We start from the raw sequence: 20,520 nt of genomic DNA, 5'->3' as shown, positions 1-20,520 counted from the left end.
TGTCACAGCTGGTCACATTTGTTAGACTCCCCCCTCCCTAGTGTGACGTCACATATTTTGCAAATTTACACGTAAAAATTATTGAATGAAAACAGCGGTTTTGATTTCAAACCGCTGTTTTCAATTCTTATATCCATTTATGTACTTAAATTATTCTTCACCACACCAGCAGGTAAAGGCTCTCTTGATAAGTACTTCAAAAACGAATGACAAACTTTTATTTTATCTAAAAGAGTGCCAAGTAATTTCATAGAAATTTTAACTTGAGCTGGCTGTGGCTGGTAGAATAAACGATTGAATGATAATTTTGATTCTTAAATGTTAAAAAAAAATATGAATCAAACTAAATTGTTTGATGTTTTACAGTTAATATTTTCCACGTGTTGGTGTGTGTATGTGACAAATTTATTTAACCTACGTGCCTTGAACACACCGAAACGCTCAAGATTCCATATTCTGAATCCGTCGACATAACAATTGGTATCTTATATTTAATTTTATAACCAGATGCAAAGCAAGCAAATGCCGGGATAACGCAAGGAGGATGATGATGATGCAAAGCCGGAAATAGGTGATAGTCTAGGCCATTTAGAACATTTTTAGCTATATGTTTATTTTATTTTATGGCAAGACAAATTTATTTCATGGTATACGATAGACATTTTACAACACGAAATAAAACCAAAATAATTACCTACAGTAACAAGAGTACGCTTATCGATTTAGTCTGAAATTTTGGAGTTTTCCCTGAGAAGTTTAAAAAAAAACGACGAATCAAGTTTTGTCCAAGACATTTGTAGCTAAAGAATTCTCTAAATGGCCTAGACTATTGCCCAATTTCGGCTTTTCGTCCGGTTACCGAACATCCTGTATTTGTATATGTTTATGAGGTTTTCATAAAGTAACAGTTTAAAGTTCTTGTTCTAACCCTTAGATTATGATAGATTTTGAAATGTGACGTCACGAAATTTAGGACACCTCCCTCCCCCTTGTCACACATTGTCACACTTCGTCGACCCTCTCCCTCCCCCTTAATGTGTGACGTAATTAATGGATGATCCCTAAGATGTGTTCTTTAAATTTGTTAAATAGTTATCTAGTCGGTTCTTAAACTGGTTAACATTCAGTGCTGAGATCACGTCCTCTGGTAATTTGTTCCATGTTTTGACCACTCTGTTGCTGAGAAAATGTTTACGAGGGTTGTTTTTAGACAGTTCAGATATTAATTTGTATTGGTGGCCTCGCAGACGGGTGTTATTATTGCGCTTGTACAGGGGGCCGATTTTTGAGTCTCACTGTCACTAAAATACCGGTTGAAAACGGTGACTTGCCTATTATTTTCAGTGACAATTTTCTGAATTAGAACGCATGAGACTCAAAAATCGGCCCGCAGGTCTTGAAACTAGTCTATGTCAATTATGTAGGGGTACTTAATCCACATTTTACATTTAATTTTGACTGTACCGATCTTTGATTATCACACAACAGTCTCCATCCTCGAAAGAAAACTATCCGTTTTCGGGCTAAAGAGTCAATTTTTTTATGTACTGGATACAAAATGATCCCTAATAAACCTCGCTAGCTCGGTACCTAGTACTATAACACCTCCGCTAAGCCGGATTTGGATCAACACGTGCGTAAAATCAGCATATCAAGGATTACCATTACCAAAACTACGTACTACTGAACTTTACTGCCTTCATGAATTACATCTTATGCAACCATACATAAAGGTCATATTAGTTTACTTACGGTTTTCTGGTATCCTTATTATGTAAATAAGATTTTACGCACATACTTTGCTAAAGGAGATTAGGCAATCGTATTTGTTAGCTTTAATTATGTACTTTAGCGGCTTTCATTTGTCTTCGCTCGGGTTCTTTTGTTTTTATAAACGTGTAGTTTCTCTTTAATTGCCTTTAAAAGCGTAATAAGTGGTCGGTTTGTGACGTAATACGTAATATACATTCTACGAAAAACATTTTCATGTAAAACATAAGTCTCGGACTGACATAAGTCTCGGACTGTCAAAAGTTATCAGATCCCATGTCGAGCGAAACTCAATTTGCAGACCCTAGTTTCATAAAGTTCGCTGGGCAGTGTGTATGTGTGTATCTTTTTAATAAACTCAGAAAAAAGTGATCGCAATATTAGCACTAATTGGAGCTTATTAGCAGTAACCTAAGTACCTGCACGATTATATTTTTTACGCATAGTCGTTCATTACCTACACAAGTTTACACCAAAGCAATATACGTCTGTGTAATACTGACTGTGTATACATAAATAGTAGGTACTGTAGGTAGGTACTTAATATGTATTAGCTGACGTTACTGATAACGACGTTGATTGCATAGATTGCTTATCTAATCAGAAGTATAGTGTTTGAATTAGATAAAAAGATTGGCAGACAATAGGGCAGGTTTATCAGCTAAGTTCATCTATCTCGCTTTCTCATCGTGTTTTAGCAATAAAGGCTTCGATTATTTTAAAGGCTTTGCCAATATCCTGGATCTAGACTAGTCACTAGTCAGTCAACGAATGGGGAATTCTTCCCTCCTACTATTACCGACAACAAGGAGGCATGATTTTGCACCTTCATAATTCCCTTGGCACAGTATAATAAACAGTACTATCGTACAATATGGCCACATCCGCTCCCCGCTAAAAATGCCCCCCACCCGCTCTCGGTTACCTCACAGTTACCGCCTGTCAAAAACGAGAACAGTCGACCTATCATAACAGAGTTCCTATGACCACCGTTTTGCTCCATCATCAGATCAGCTCCATGTTGAAATGAAATACCATAATATTGAATTGTCACGTGATTTATATATCTGTGCAATATTTTAGCTCAATCGGAAACCGGGAAGTGGGTCAAATTCAGCTTCTACGTTTTGACGCACACTAACATACTAACAAGGCAAGTTGAATAAAAGCTTGTAAAAATGAAAAATTTGACAGATCTGGGGCCTGTTGCATAACAATTTACAACTTGTATTACAAGTGGAACTCTCTTTCTTATAAAATGAATTGGAGGGGGACTACCGCTTGTAATATGAGTTGTAAATTGTTATGCAATAGGCCCCAGGCCTCGTAGCCGAATGGCATTTCTCCGACGCCAAACGAAAGCGATACGCCGCTGGCTCTGTCGCGCCAATACGCAAGCGCGATAGAGATAGATATCTACTAGCGCTTCGTTTCGTGAGCGTTTCGTGAGCGATTGTGCCATTCGGCTAGCCACCTCAGGTCAAAAAGAAATTGAAATCCAATTATACCCAATTAATTATTACTAATCGCAATAAAACTCCCGGTGTCAATTACAATAACAAGATATTGATGACATTCCAAACTCTGTTTAAACATTCCCGTCCTCATGAAACGCCGGTGTTGACATAAAAATCGAGTGACATGGATCTCAGGAATCCGTCCGGCCTTGAGGTTAATAAATGTCAGCTGATATTGACAAAGCAACAACCTTTATCTCCAAGGTATAAGAGTTATTCTCGCGAGTCGTTGGTTCATCTCAGTTTGCGTTCAGTATTGGCGCTTGCGTCACCTATTGTAATGCCATCTAGATTGCAAGCACGTGAATTGCTATTGATGAGATGAATGCTTGTAATTATGAGAATCTGCAGAGAAAGAATTCCGATATGGATCTCTTTATTGCTTAGGTTAACTATGATAACTTGTCTAACCTATTTGTTATGCTCAAACTTATTTTAAAGCAATGACATCCAATGCATAACACCAATTGGCCTGATTTAGACGGGGTGCGAACTCGCATGCGATTTTAGTTACATTGCGGGCTGTTGAGGTTACATACAATTTTGCATAGCCATCAAATAGCGCAACGTAATAAAACTCATATGCGAGTTCTCGTATTTACCGTCTAAATGAGCTCGAAAGGGACCATACAGATGAACTGGAATGTAACTACAACTGATATCGTAACTGCACGCCGATTTAATGCCAAATGCACCATTTAGTTCTAGTCGTAGTGCCTATAAATTTCAGTTTCTTTGCGTTGCAGTCCGTCAGCCCTAAATCTTAGTATATACAATTCGAATAGTATCGCGTAATGTCTAATTTTATTTGTGGGTCATTGATTAGTCAGGAATCAATATGAATTAATCAATTAATGTGCAAACGTCTGGTGTAGAATGCAAACAATTTGTACGGAAACGATTGTCTTGGTTAATATATTCAGTAGGAAATGGAATATTTCCCACTATTACATCCGACAATAATCGTAGACAACTTGCAAGTTGCACAATGCGCTGGTTTCCATTTCAAGAGGCCCTGTGAAAATAATCCTTACAATGTTGTCCCGCCAGATTAAACTAAGTACATTGTCACAAAATAATAAGCACAGGTCACAGTCACGTTTCCTTGCTAGTCGTTAGTTGAACAGTGCTCTGAAAATGTTCTCCTCGATATGCTAAATCGACTAAATCTCATGACAGTGCAGTTCAATTTGATCAGAACTATAATGTCACAAGGATTGAGCTACATGTTCCCTTTTCTGACATAAGCTAGCTGTTGAATAACGTAGGCTTTCTCTGCTTTGGCTCAGTGATCTACAATTCGATCCTTCGCTATTTTTAGACAATTGGCTGACTAAGGGAATGCGCAGATCACCAATGTATTAAAAATGTTGTTTTCATTGTCAACAGTCATGTGGGCAATGCCGCGCGGCGCAGGAGCGCGCGGCGTCGGCTGCGCGAGAATGCGCGCGGCTGGGCGAGCAACTTCGGGACGCACGCGACCAGCTAGAGCTCATGGAATTCAGATTGTTGGAGCTCGACGCACTGCCGGATAAGGTTAGTTAGAAGATCGTGTGGATGGGTGACAAGATTAGAATGAGGATGAGGTCAGCTTAAAGTCCCGGGGGCCAAGATAAGAGCAGATGAAGTTCAGATTGTTGGAGTTGGATGCACTGTCGGATAAGATAGAATAGAAGATTATTTGAATGGGTGACAAAATTAGAATGAGGATGAAATTAGGTTATAGACCCGAGGGCGAAGATTAGAGCCGATTTAGTTCAGGTTAGTTGATGTGAACCCGGTTACAAGTCATATGTGGTAAAAGAGCGTCGAGCTCTTGGAACAAGAATGAGGACTAGGTTACGTTAGAGACTGGAGGCTAGAGTGGTAGTAGTAGTGAGGGTGCTCCGGCTAGGATTTGGGGAGTTCTGTGATTTGGGGCAACAGCGGTGGAACTGTGTAAGAAATAGTTTATCTGAACGTCTGGTTCTGAGGATCTGCTGAGCTTAGACACTGGACTTCTTGACACTGCCAGAGAGGTTGCAGTAGACTGATAGTCAAAGCATCGATGTATGATGACGAGACATCGATGCTTCGTTAGAAGACGAGATGCAGAATAAAAAAAAAACATATAAATGTACTAATATTAAAAGTAGTATTATGGATAATATTTTAACTTACCAGCTCAGGTATATCGAAAAATAACGAAATAGGAAAATGAATCAGTCATTAATAATGTAAGAAATGCAGAACCAACATGAAACAGGAAATTAGAGGCATGATTACTAATCGTGCTCTTGACCAACGTTTTTTTTATGTTTAACACAGTTTTCCGTCTTTATTAACTAAGTAGACCAAGATAAATCTTAGGAAAAATAATTGAATTGAAAAAATATTCATACGTCATAACCATACAATAAGTATCTTATTGACTGAATGAGTTGACTAGAGACTTATTCATTCAACGTGCAAATTATGTGTTTACCACCGTCTTACTAATATGTTACGACTCATATAGCTACTTATTCTATGACTCATCTCATATAAGCAGGATCATTTAGCTTACTTTACAAGCCTCATAATCGATACTCATTATTGCAAATCTCCGTCTCCTAAAGTGAACTAACACTATTCTAACGATAACAATATACTTATAACAAATTGAGCATTATCTGTGTACTCCATAACCCTGAGTGCGAAGAAGGCCGGCGCCCACACTTTCATACTGTTTACTAGTGAGCGCGGCATCGCAGCCAGCAGCGCACGTGTAGTAATACCTTTATTAGAATTTATTAATTTGATAAATTGAATTTCGGTGTTCACGGGAAAAAAAAGAAAATCGCGTGCTGTCTGTGATGCGTTCGAAATTTGAACAGATTTGAATTTGGAATTGTGTTTTTGTTTCTGCGACTAAGATTGTGTGACGTTTGTTTTGACACCTTATTGGATTGTGATAAGAGTGAATTTGTACAGTACCTATTCAACGGTTCCAAATGTGCTTAATAGTTTAAGTGACAAATTGGATTAATCGAGAGAATGCTTATTGCTTGTGGACCTTGCAACAAAGTAAGGGTTTCAATTTTTTTTAATACTTCGTCGGTGGCAAATAAGCATACGGCCCGCCTGATGGAAAGCGGTCAACGTAACCTATGGACGCCTGCAACTCAAGGAATGTCACATACGCGTTGCCAACCCATTAGAAACCTGTACACTTCCTTTTGCTGTGTTAAGTACACAATGTCAATGTCTTTCTTTTAGTTTCTTTATTTGTTGAATCTGCAGGTAATACTTTCATACGTCATATCAAAACCATATATCAGTTTTGGAAAACATAGATACATATTTGGCCATTCGCAAAAACATACAGAAGATACTTGACAAAAACTGCATATATGAGATAATAATTAATAGTAGAACCACACGTGATGCCTAAATGATCCACAAGGTCTTTAAAGGTCTAAAAATACCTACTAATTTTGAGGCTAATAATAGCCTCAAAATTAAGTTGCGGCTCACAAAAGACGCCATTCTTCAATATTGTTTGATGATATAGGTATAGGTTTTTTTACAAAAGGTCAGTGAAGGACAGACGAACATAACGGAATAATTACGGTTTCCGTTTTTTCTATTGTGTCTACGGCCCCTAAAAATAACGTTACCCTACGACCCAATTTTAATATACGTCAAGTTTAATATTAGCTCTAATATAGGATATGGATTGGATGGATAAAAGTGACGGTTGTGTGTGAAGATAAGTGATTTCCCCTGGATGTCTTTTCCCCGGGATGTCCTTTTCCCCGGGGTGTCCCTTCGGGACATCCCGGCGTTATCTTTTCGATAAAATAGGGCATCGCTCTAAATTCCCATCACTCTTATAAAAAAAAAAGATAAGTGAATGATGAGATGACATCCGATAAAGAGGCATGGAAGAAAAAGACATGCTGCGCCGACCCCAAGTAATAGGGATAAGGGCAAGCGAATGATGATACACTATTTTTGACACTGTCATATCTTATTCATATCGTATCAAGAGCTAATAACTAACGTATCTTAAAATTCGAATGGAGCGTTACTTTGAGAACCAAAAGCAAAGTAATACATTTTCCGCCCACGAAAATTACAATAACACGGTAATAATATATTATCATCATTATTGTGTAGGAATATAATCAAATAAAACGTATTCGGGTGTCATAAAGCGATAGAAGCAGTTATATAAATTGGTTTGAACTTCTAAAATCGTGATCGGCTGCTTATATGGTGTGCGAAGGCCGCGCTATCCTCACATTTCTGATGTCGTACCTAAATATGGGGACACGGAGACTTAGCTAGGAATATTTTCGTGTTGTTTGTCCTAGCTATTTTAGATGTGTACCTGGGAAACATGCTTATTTTATATTGTAGTGTTTTATTAACATTTAGCTAAATAAAAAATAAAATAAATAAATATTGGGGACATCTCACACAGATCAACTTAGCCCCAAACTAAGCAAAGCTTGTACTATGGGTGCTAAGCTACGATAAACATACTTAAATAGATAAATACATACTTATATACATAGAAAACATCCATGACTCAGGAACAAATATCTGTGCTCATCACACAAATAAATGCCCTTACCGGGATTCGAACCCAGGACCGCGGAGCTAGTCAGAAGATGCCAGAATGTTTGCCAAAGGTAGGGCGCGTAGAAAATTGTCTCTATCGCTTTTCCGCATTAGTGCGACAGAGAGTTATAGTTAAGACGATACAGGAGGGGTCAATTCTCCATACAAACGCTCTCGACTATTTCCTTCCTAGTTTTTGAAGATAGAGCAATGATTTTTTCAACACAGATTTTTATTATTTTTATCTGTGTCGGACCGTTTTGATTTTTTTGATATTTTTTTTAAAGACGCCCATCAAAAATTTCCAAAAACGGCCTTTTTCATTATGGTGCAAAAAGGTGTGATACTCAAGATTGGTAACAATTAGCCAAAAAAATAAAAGGTTCGACACAGATTATTTCATTGTTGTTCAAATTCTCAAATTTCGTTACAATTGATTAAATTTTGAAGGAGGAAACAGTCGAAAGCGGAACCTCGATTTTAAAGATTTTTTCGCAATATCTTTTAACTGAATTATTCTTAATGGACAATTTTTTTTTTCGATAAATCTAATTAATAACTCTAGTATGTTTAACTAATTGAAAGGGGGGCTCTTTTCCATGTTAGCATTTTCACTCCTGTAGCGTCTTAACTACGTTTCAATAACACAGGGTTAGTGTCATAGTATTCAAATAGTTTTCCCGTCAGCTCTAGTTAATATTTGCGATCGTAAAATACGTAAACCTTGTAATAGTCGCGAATTGCGTTTTAGCACTTTTAGTCGTTACACAGGTGTTAACAGTTTGCCAAAACATGCAACGTCCTTCGGCATAACTCGGGATATGCATTCAATTCAATGAACACTTTCAATCCATACTAATATTATAAATGGGAAAGTGTGTGTGTCTGTTTGTTTGTCCGTATTTCACGACAAAACGGAGCGACGAATTGACGTGATTTTTTAAGTAGTCGAAGCGATGGAAAATGACATAGGCTACTTTTTGTCTCTTTCTAACGCGAGCGAAGCCGCGGGTAAAAGCTAGTATTTTATAATAGTAGCAATTAAAACAACGCTTCTGCACGGGAAGCATGGTCGCGCGATAGACGATAAAATATCAGGCCGTCCCTATCGCACTTACAAATAGTGCGATAGGGACGGCCTGCTATTTTATCACTTATCGCGCGACCATAATTGCCTGCCTGAAGCTAGATACCGCCCTTCTACGCCATAGCCAAGAGTATAAGCGCAACCGTTGACGCGCCGTTATCGTAGTTCTCTCTATGATAATTGATAACTATAATGAATCTACCAATACGGAAGAACAATATATTGGTTTAGACTAACACGATTTGCACTCATAATTTTAGAACAAAACGGGACTTAATCGCGTAAACACTTACATTTATATTAGGCCCGACGTTCAAGAACAATATTTAAGTACTTCAGTATTGGAGCGACACAGACATTGCGTATCGTTCGCCAACAATCTTGGCTATATCCTGACCCTTTAGCACAACTTGCCTTGTCGCGCGCGAGTCCATACATCAAGCGCGACTTCATGAACTCGCGCGCGACAAGGCAAGTTGTGCTAGAGGGGCTGATCTGCCTTCCACATACAGTTACGAGTATATCGGATATCTATCGATCGTCTCTATAAGAATTTTCCACAATCTAGTTATTCTACATAGGTCTCCTAGACCCATCCTAGACCTTAAACGTTTGAGTGATGCTATTTGAAAATTTTAGATACTTTTCAGGTTTACCTTAGCAATGCACCTGACGCATGTAATTCGATTAGTACTACTGTGAAGCTGAAATGTGTCGCTTAACTTCAAACTAATAAATCGTATCATATCGTAAATCCATTCTGATATAAGGTTGATCTTTCAAATCATATTACATGTTTTTTATATTCAACCTTAAAGCAGAATGGAAATGATAAAGCCATTCTGCTATAAGGTTGATCTTTCAGATCATATTACATTTTTTATATATTCAACCTTAAAGTAGAATGGATTTACCCAAGTCTGAAGTTAAGCGACACAAATATCATCCACAGTTCCATAGTGTGGGGAGAGCATTAACCCCTATTAAAATAAAGTACATTTACATTTAAGAGACAACAAGAAATCTAATACACATTCACATAGGTCCCCTTAAGGTGAGTACCTACTTGAGTATTCGATTAGCGATAGTCAAGTTTGTTTCATAATAACGGATGATAGAATGACTTTTACTGTTTCAAAGATCGTTTAAACTTATACTTTATATCAACGAAATAAAATCTTTGTGTAGGTCTCAAGCGCAAATTAAAGGTACTTTTCACTTTTCGCCCGCATCGAACCCACGTCCTTTCCGAATCGGATTCGATTAACTTACCTAATAATTTTGACGGTCAATCAACTTTCGCTGCTAAGTCAAGTTTGAGACCTGATATAGTTCCCTCTATGAGAATTGAAAGAGATTTTACATCTGTTCTCGATATTGAATGTGACAAAATCAGGAAAGCAGTTGTAGAGCGAAGAGTCTATCAGTCTCTGTATCTCTGTGTCCCCTTGTTCCTCGTAGATAACCAAGTTTGATAACTGGTTTTGTATGAGAGAATAATGGGTTTCTTTGAGGAAAAAAAAACCTATTTAAAAAACCGGGTAAGCTGAGAAGAAAAAAAATCTTGATAGAAAATTGCAAAAAATAATGGTTTTCTACGAGGAAAAAAAATCCATTTCATAACCGGGTAAGCAAAGAAGAAAACAAAATCTTCGTAGAAAACTGCAAAAAATAATGGTTATCTACGAAGAAATAAAAAATCCTCTTTCATAACCCATTTTGCTAAGAAGAATTATTTTTCCTCATACAAAACCAGTTATCAAACTTGGAGGAACAAGGGTCTCTGTCATATTTGCGTTTTCATTTTTCATTTCAATCGTCATGGCTCATGGTTCGATTTTTCATTCATCATTCTCTTCCGTGCGGACCTCATGGCACCGTCTTTATTAAGACTACCTACTGGCACGAATGTCATCCCATAAATATCAAGCATCTCCAGGGCTTTCCCTTGTACCTATTTTGAATTTGATGCTGTATAGTATAGCCCCAGTATAATAAAGAGTACTATCGTACAGTATGGCCACTCCCGCTCCCCGCTGAAAGTGCCGCCTACCCCCTCTCGGTTACCTGACAGTTACCGCCTGTCAAAAACGCGAACAATCGACCTGTCATATCTCACTCATACAAGCATGGTACGCGCTCACCTACACGAGCTTAGAATGTGTGCTAGGAACGCGCCTCTTTCATATATTTGATCGCCAGTGTCCGAGGTGTGGTATAGCCCCCGCGTCGGACGTAACTTTCATCAAATATGACAGGCATATTCTGGGCGAGCTCACTCCATCGTAGGCCACGTCTTTGCCTTTGGCTAGTCTGTGGTCAAGAGTAAGCCCATTCATAAAAAAAAATAAAATAAAGGGTTCCTTTTATACCTTTTTGGTACGGAACTATAAATTAGGTACCTTGCCGCGTCTGTTTGTGTCTTTGCATTTCTATATGTTCTCAATAATGAGCTCAAAAACTACTAAATGAATATTCAAGCCGTTTCTCTGTAGAGTTATTTTTTGATGGAGATTGATTGTTAAAATTTTGTGAATTGGCTGAATTACCTGTGCAAAGCTGATGATGATGATCAGAATCTGATATTGTGAAGATTTCTGTGTAGCTTTCATAAAATTATTAGGTTACTATACGTTGTACACATATTTATTAGCTGTTTCTATTGAACTCCGCTTTGTTATACTTGCTTGATAATATGTTTCCTACTGTGAGACAAGTTTTTATTCAAATCATTGTGTAAAGTGTTTGCATTGCAAAGCACATGCTTGAATTAACATTTATACGTACAAGAAACTGCATAATGCACTAAGACCGCATTTCTACAGAACGCATTATTTTTTACAAAAGAACAATGAATCCCACAAACCACTTAATACATAGTACGCCCCTCTAGCACAACTTGCCTTGTCGCGCGCGAGTCCACACTTGAAGTCCGCTTGATGTATGGAACGCGCGGGACAAGGAAAGTTGTGCTAAAAGGTCTGATATTTACTCAAAAAAAGGCTTGGATTTATAAACGCAATATTTATGCGAATAATGCATTTTATTAGTTTAATAAAATTACAGAATATATAATAGGTAAATTCTGCTTTTATAGCTGATGTTTATAGTGGAAATGAATAGTTATAATCATTCGGGATCAGCTTATTGTGCCAATTTATGGCAATAAAAACTTAAAAGAGATTAGAAGTGCAAACTTGCACATACGAATAACCAATTAGAAATGTATTTTATTGAACTACATAAAATTATTAGGTAGCTTATAAAGACATAAAATAAATAAATAGTATTAAAGGACATGCGTACACAGATTGATTGAGTCCCGCAACAGAATATATACATGTATAAGAAGGCGTGTGTTGTAGGTACTCAGACAACATCAACATGTAATATACAAATACTTATATACATTGAAAACATCCATGACTCAGGAACAAATCTGTGCTCATCACACAAATAAATGGCTCTTACGCTATCGATATTGCTGACACCTCTATATTAGTTACTATAAGTACCTATTCGATGCGTCGTAAACGCCGACCGCCATAAGAACCCTTTTTGCGTAAAACGACACAAATATCCGCAAATCAAATTATCCTGTGCAGTGGTATGGCAACACTATAAATTAGTAGTTTTATCGCAGTTCACTTGATTATTGTTTTAAATTATAGGCTTTGCATATCGATTTATCGTCCATTGAGTCATCAAGCTGGGAAACAGGGGGTAGAGGTGTTCAACCGTGAATGACCACCAGCGAGTGTATGTATTGCGCGTTTCTGCAATATAAGGACTCTTTTTGTTTCTAATGAGGTTCCCCAGAGCAGTGATCCGTATGCCATGATAGAGTGAAAATACGCAAAGTACACCTGCTTTAAGCAGAGATAAGAGACTGCGTCTTTCTTGTTATGGAAAATGTTACTTCTTTTATGAAATTCTATCATGTCTAGCTTATCAGGTAAGAGTCACATTAGGGTACTTTTGGAGGGAGGGGGGTACTTTTGATAATTGCTAATATAAAACTGAATTCTTATTGCCAAAATACGCTACTGTAAAACATTCGCATTTGCTTACTGTATCTATTTGGATCTCATATAAAGTAAAATTTGTTTGTTTTGATAATTCTTCCCAGCTTAGACGACGGAAAACAAATACACGTAAAGTTTTTTGTTTCCAAATTAGACTGTGAAGTATGAACGGAATAGGTGAATTGATAGATGTCCTAGATCTAACACTAATTGATGTATACGTGTTCGTTCATGTGTGGTCGATGAAGACCCTACACTAAGCTTTCGTTTTTTGATAATAGGTTCTTATGGCCACTGTGGCGTCCACAAAGTCAGACTTGGTGTAATTTTAGAAATATTAATCTATCAAGTTATTGTAATCTACAAACTAGTCCAAGTTGACTTACCGTTTTGCAGTGTTAGTAGTTTTTGCTCTGCGTGCAGAAAATTCTATAATAGATCGTTCCGCATTTCTTCTTATTTTGCCATTTCACTTAATGTTTATTTAAGATAATAATAATATTTTTCTATTTATGATATTTTAACTAAATGATTTTTTACAGAAGACACGCGATGACACTAATTATTTTGACAGACTTTTTTTAAGCGTATCGGCCAGCATCCGCGCCTTACCAAAAATAGGATGACAAGTTTTTTTTTTTTTTAAGAATCTGATGCTGCGTTTTCTCTGTCCGTTTCCACATTATCCGATCCGATATCGGAAGAATTTCAATGGAAAAAATCCATGATGGCGCCTGTAATGTATGGGATATTGGTCACATCCGATATCGGATCGGATAATGTGAAAACGCAACTTAGTGTTCTGAGCGAGCATTATTCGTTTGTTCGTGTGCAGATGAAACTGGGTAAGTGTTCTGGGCGAGCTTGAGTCTCATTATATCGATGTTTGATTTCGTGTGCATCGATGACCAACCGTCGCCCACGCAAGCCACGGCGTAAGTACGTAGCCAAATGCGCAAACGCTCACGATAACATCGTTTTCGTGGTTATCTAATCTCATCGCTCTTCCGTAGTGACGCGACAGAGCCAGACCGCCTTTCTGTCGGCATCTGGTGTCGACGATTGCCATTCGGCTACGTCGGCTGTAGAACACTAAGTGGAAACGCAGCTTAACGATAGGAAACAACCAACTTTGTCTTCAAAAGATCAAGTATCATAAAATCATAATGCATAGGAAGGAACTCCACAAATAAGGCGCTGCCCTTCCGTCCCTTCCTGCTAACCTCACTTTTAATTGTCGGCAATAGACGGCACTTTATACGTGCGTATTACATGCATGCTGAACGTGGTTGAACGCGTTTTACCTAATACGTTTAGTAACGTTATGCTGTATTTGTAATCAAGATGGTATCTGATCTAACTTAATTCCATAATTTGCATGTAATTACTTACGTTATGCACGCTACTATGAGAAAAATAACTACCGCAAAACTTCCTATAATCCAATAATGCAAGTTCGAAAAGAATTGAAGTATCATGGTCAATGGTCCTTTGGTTTAGTCCGAGTATTTTCATCATTCATATAATTCGTCAGACTTATTTAGTGCTAGGTAGGTACTAAAAATATAGTAAGAGGCCCAAAATATTTACTGTTAATTTTGGACCGTAGTTGGGAACTTTGGAATTTTACAGAACATTATTTGACGTGGTCGTAAAACCTTTCTTCGTTTTTGGAAACAGCGTAAAAATAAAAGATAAATAATTTCGACATTCACATCAACTTGGAATCGATTTAGGTAACTTAAGTATTCACAATTTTTCTTTCTACGATGCTTGGAGAAATTTTATCTCATGATTTATGTATATATGTATGTAACATAACGGAAATGGACGATATTTCTCACTCACGTCACGGAAATCAACTTTTCCTACTCCTAACATTTCCTACTTTGCCTAGGTGAGTAACATACTATTATGCTCATAACTTTTCTAATAAACAAACTCACAGGTCGTCTAGATTAAGTTAGCATGAAGCAATTAAGATATAACACTGATTACCATGTTCCGCTCTTAGGCACTGGTCCCACCAAACACGAGTAAGCGATATATACGAACAAAAGATAGTCGCAGCGCTCTCTCTTTTATTTATTTACGCCGTGGCTTGCGTGGGCGACGGTCGCGCGATGGTCGCGCGACGGCGATGCGACGCATACGAAATCAAACCTTATCGATATGGAAGTATGAGACGCGACGGCGACGGTCGCCCACGCAAGACACGGCGTTACACAGGAGCAAAGACCTTTTCCCCTCACTAGCTCGGAAACACGTGTTTTGTCCTTTAATACCAGCGGGTAAAAACGCATTTTATCCACTAGTGGGTAAAGTAATTTGACCTTGAATAAAGTCAAATTAACTGCTTTAAAATTGATAAAAGTAGGTGAATCTAGTAATAAAGATGATTTACCACCTGTGGAACTACTGGAAGCAGTGATAAACGCATTTTTTTGTGTTGTAGTTTCCTCGCTATAGTGAGGGGAAAAGTTTTGTGTTACATTCGGGTGCAAATGTATTTTACTTCTCGTGTGTTAAAAAACTCGCAAGTTCAGGATTCTATTCTCGAACCACTCGCTTCGCTCGTGGTTCAACTATAGAATCCTTTCTCTTGCTCGTTTTTCAATTCCACACTCGGCGTTAAAATACAACTTTGCCCCCTTGTATAACAAATAACTATTACAGGGGACAGCGCAATCACCTTATCACTGGGACAGAAAGGTGATCGTATCAGACTAGCGAAAACGGTCCACATGAGAGGGCATTGTTTGGGCTGGTGTCCCTCTCGCACGTGTGGCCAGTGATAATGAGGTTACCATAGTAATAGTATTTTTATCTGTATATTACCTGACTTTATAACTTCTTATATTATTTTAGTGTTATATTCAAAGTAGGGTTTCGATATATTTTAAAGAATTCGCTAATAATTATAATGTAATTATTTTGATGCCAATAAATCAAAGATTTGTATAATTAAAAAACACCTTTAATTGGGTATTAGTAGATTTGGTAGTAACTTTGAAAATTGACTGGTATCCCCAATGTATGACAGTGATGACGTCACTGAATAATGTTGACATTGTCAGTAAGTGCGAGAGGGACGCCAGCCCAAACAATGCCCTCTCATGTGGACACACTTTTTGACCTAACTACTCATTCTGGCTTAACTATAACTCTGTGCACAGGAGCGACTATCGTTTGTTCGTTTCTATGGCCGATAGCTTGATCGCTTACACGGTTTTGGTGGGACCACTGCCTTAGCCTCGTGTTCGCACTCCGTTCGCAATGTTCGCGGGAAGGGCATGTGGAGCAAGTAGCGCGCAATATAACAAGTTTTATCGTAGATATCGGTTATTTAGTACATATTTGTTAGTAAAAAGGCATGTTACTAATATTTTAGGTGTGGCTTATGAGGTGAGGCTTGTAAAGCCTTTGTCGGCGTTTTAAAGACGTGATATTTATTATACTCTAAAGTAGGCCGTTGATAATGTTTACGTCGCAGGGCGAAATAAATGTTAACATATTTATTTTTTTCTCATATGGCTAATATACATAAGCAAGAAAATTTTATTTTATTTATAAATGGCTAAGATACCGCTGAATTTAACAACTACTCGTTTGCCATCCAACCTGGAGGAGACGTCGTCTTATACTACGTCTGACTATTCAATTCAACCCTTAGGCAACATTTTCAATGTTACAAAGAACCATAAAATGTTCCTAATGAACGACTAAATATTATCAATTTAAATTATGAATTCGCGTCAGGGGTAAGGAACCGGACGCTTAACGTCTTGAGTGTTATACGGATCAACATACCGGATATCCGTGTTTAACCTGTTGAGTGTGATACGGTTATAAAAACTGCACAAATAATAAAATACGTATATGATACATACTTACTTGCTCAAATTGCGTTCTCTTCTTTCATCTGTAGAAGGCAACTATGGGATATGGGTTAAATAATCTGGCTGATTTAGGCGAGAGGCTGGAACCTACTCACGCGGATGTCCGTTTCGTTTTCTTTCGACCGCCCGATCAGTTGCCGGAGAAAACATCCTGAGCCAGAGTTTCATCGGTTCTGCCTGCCCTTAAGGCCACGATCCACGGCGTCGACCGATATGTATGTATGGTATGATACATATTTCATTGTCTCAGATTCCCGTCCGCGGTCGATTTATCGTAAAAAAAGACTGTCTATTGCGTAAATAATCTCCTGCTTTAAACGGTACGGTACGAGTTACGAGACGCGGCATTTGATGTGCCTGCTGAGCTGAAGTGGATGTCAAAAGTACACAAAGTATCAAAAGTATAACGGAAGGGTAAAGTTTTGCGGTAGGGTAGTCCACAAAGTATCTAAAATGCCATGCGAATTGCAGGCCGCCTAAATAAGTCTTAAGTTTTGCGGAAGGGTAGGCCAAGTATGCCCATAGTCTCCCAATTTTGTGGACTTTTAAATACTTAGGTAATTGTTCTTGGGTAACTTAATATGTTCTCGTGTGCACATACCAGTTCGCTGAGCGCAGAAGCCGGAGACGTCTAAATCTTCATGGTAATGATCTCTGATACGAACCGCGATAGTTCCGGCAATTGCCATTCGAAACTGCGACCAACTGGAGCCCAACGTTACACTTTACTTGCAAATTTAAACCATCATAAACCTTCTTTCAATGTCTTAAGGATAAGGCTGTATAAAAGTTTGTTCAGTAGATTGGCTAATTTCTTAACGAGATGAAAATGATATTTTATTTGTTTGTACCTACTTATTTTCTACCGTAAACATGTAAAGTTCTTTCATTTCGTATGGTAATTAATGATTTAACTACCCAATCGTAATCGTATGTTAATTGGATAAATGTAAAAACAAACGATGATTTATGTTAAGGATATTAGCTAAGGTAGAAGATACAAATCGAAGTTAACTAGAAGGTAAAAGAAAAGTATAAAAGGTTCAGCCGTATTTTAGTTTTTTGACTCCACCATTTAGATTTTCCGATTCCGATGAAGTGAAACACCCTCTCGTAACAAGTATTTAAAACAATCATAATACACTCATTTCGATATCTAAAGAACAACTTTCTTCCACAGGCAAGGGACAACCTAACGGACTCCGACTCAGGCTGCGTGTCCCCCGGATCCCGCATCAAAGACTCCGCGTCCCCAGAGCTCAAGCGAATGGACTCCGGATACAAGTCCCCCGCCCCCAGCTCGCCCCACCCCCGGCGCCACCTCGCCACCCCCCATGACGACTTTAAAGAAGACTTCGCGAAGGCGCAAGTCCTCGCGGACATCCTGGACCGCACCTCCGAGTCGAGCGACTCGTTGAGAAGTAATCCGGTGAAGGAGCATTTGGAGCAGATGATCTTGAACGCCGGGTCGGTGGAAGATAGGAACTGCTTGGAGCAAGTGCTGATGCTGCTGTATAATCTACAGGCGCTGAGCAGTTCGGTTAGCGAGGATGAGTGCTATCAGGTATGTATTTTCTAGTATACTTGCTCCTCATTTTAGCTTGTGACAGTCGGTTCGGAAGAGATGAGTTGTAGAATGACGTTCCTCACCTTCATACTCGTACTTATAATTTTTTGACACATTTTGCAAAAGTCAAGCTTCGGTGTGATTAATCCTTCATAACATTGTTTGAAATGAAAGAGTGACAGCCTTTTAAAAGTAAATATTTTGACATTGACATTAACTCTCAAAATATATGTAAGTAATGTTTATTTAGAAATCTAAATTAATAATTCCTCTTTCAGATAAAACCAAAAAGAATATGTGACCTGAAAACGAAACCGGATACCGATATCACATCGCAAAAAATTCAAAAAGCAATCGCAACAGTCACCCCATACCAGCAGAAAGGGTACAAGTGCGAGTCCTCGAAAGCCTTTGTAGTGACGAAAGGAAACCGAGCAACGTATTACAAGAAAGCGGGATTTTTGAGGGCGTTGAAACTGAAACGAGGAGCACACAAACAGACGTCAACGACAGTTTTGAATGCTCCGGCGAACTCAACACAGAAATCCAACGACTGAATAGCATTAGGGAGAAGTTAGAGAGACAGGGAGTTAGAAATAGGACGCTTAATAGTAAAGAGGAGGGCGATAGTTTAGAGTGTAGGTGTGTGAAATTGGGGAAGAAACACAAGCAGTATTACGAGAGGAGGCTGAAGTTCTTGGAGGGAAAGATCTCTATATACGAGGCGGCTCAGGACGTGAAGGAAGCTAAACTTGCACAGAGGTTGCAGACGGAGTTCATATTAGAGAATAGGATACAAGTAAGTCATAGTTAAATCTTGAAAGTTGGATGATTTGCCGATCTCAGATATGTTGAGAAATGCGCTATCTGGACTATCTGAGAATAGCATGTACAATGTTATGCGTGCTACACATTGTGATTCGCAAAATATGCGAGAAATTGACGAGCCTGTTGTTACGACCATGCGTTTTTAGTAGATCAGCATCTTAAAGTAAGAGTGTCGGCTATGTTATTTTTGAAATAGGTTTAGAAATCCAGAAAATATATTGTAAATCGAATGCGGGTGACATTATTAAGGTTGTTTGTGTGTTTTATGTTCCAGGAGCTCGAATTACAACTTTCAGAACTTCAAGATAAGTACGAGAGGCTCGAAGAGGAATGTTGTGAATTGGAAGAAATAGAGAATGACACCCGTCTGCACTGGCAACAGTGAGTTGTTTACGTATTCGTCACTTTCCTAACGTGCGTCAGGCTTCATTAAGCAAATTTAACGATGTGGTCGTTTTGTATGATTTCATCGATTATTGGGTGAATAATGAATAATTGAATTAGCTGTTTGTAATCATCGTTTTGTCTGTATATTAAGCTTGTATTGATATATTTATTAACACTAGTCTACTTTGGATGTGTTTTTTTAATATATTTTTCAATTATTGATGAGTAATGCATTGCTTCTTTACTTACCGATGTAACACTATAGTGAAGAACTGCAAATGACGTCAGATCGTGTTAAATGGTATTTGATTGATGACAAAGCAGCCATAAAACTTTAAAAGGAACCACAGATTAGGCACCAGTACGGTGGATGACATCAGCCTTTATTCAGATATTCGCAAGAAATAATAGTGCATAACTGAAAGGCTGGTATTTTTCTGGAACTGCTAATTTGCGGGCCCTTTAAAAGTAAAATTTCTACATGATCTATTATGCCCCACTTTTGGCAAAACTACGTATAAAAGTAATCAATGTTCACTTTGTTTAAAACCTGCGTTTTACTGTGCAGGTTGGAGATGGATTATGAGCTTTGTTCAGCGCAACTACGCGATATGACGGAGCAGAGAGAATGTTCGAGGGCCCAGGCCGAGCGCCTGATGGCCGAACTCAACAGGAACGAGTGCGCATTGAAACACAAACAGGTGAGAGCTGCTGACAAAACTCATTCTATTTGTTATTTTCCATGCGGTGAAGGCAGTTGGCACAGAAAACTATAAGCTCTTTTCGACACAACTATGTGTAACTAACCTAACAACAAAATTAAAATTTTGAAGAAACCCCCAACTGCGACATA

The 20,520-nt window shown here is 38.3% G+C and overlaps 1 protein-coding gene across 1 annotated transcript in view; it reads left to right on the top strand.

Moving 5' to 3' along the window:
* The window catches only part of LOC125229281 (axoneme-associated protein mst101(2)-like), a 215,569-nt gene that overhangs the window by 182,433 nt on the left and 12,616 nt on the right, over positions 1–20,520 (top strand). The window contains 6 exon segments of the mRNA XM_048134076.1: positions 4,677–4,823; positions 18,066–18,449; positions 18,731–18,848; positions 18,851–19,251; positions 19,555–19,661; positions 20,236–20,368. Coding sequence (XP_047990033.1) covers positions 4,677–4,823; positions 18,066–18,449; positions 18,731–18,848; positions 18,851–19,251; positions 19,555–19,661; positions 20,236–20,368 — 1,290 coding nt within the window.

This window comes from Leguminivora glycinivorella, chromosome 9 (genome assembly GCF_023078275.1).
Source record: "Leguminivora glycinivorella isolate SPB_JAAS2020 chromosome 9, LegGlyc_1.1, whole genome shotgun sequence".
NCBI classification, from domain to species: Eukaryota; Metazoa; Arthropoda; class Insecta; order Lepidoptera; family Tortricidae; genus Leguminivora; species Leguminivora glycinivorella.
Note: the sequence above shows the minus strand (reverse complement) of the source record. Positions and strands in the feature narration are given on the sequence as shown.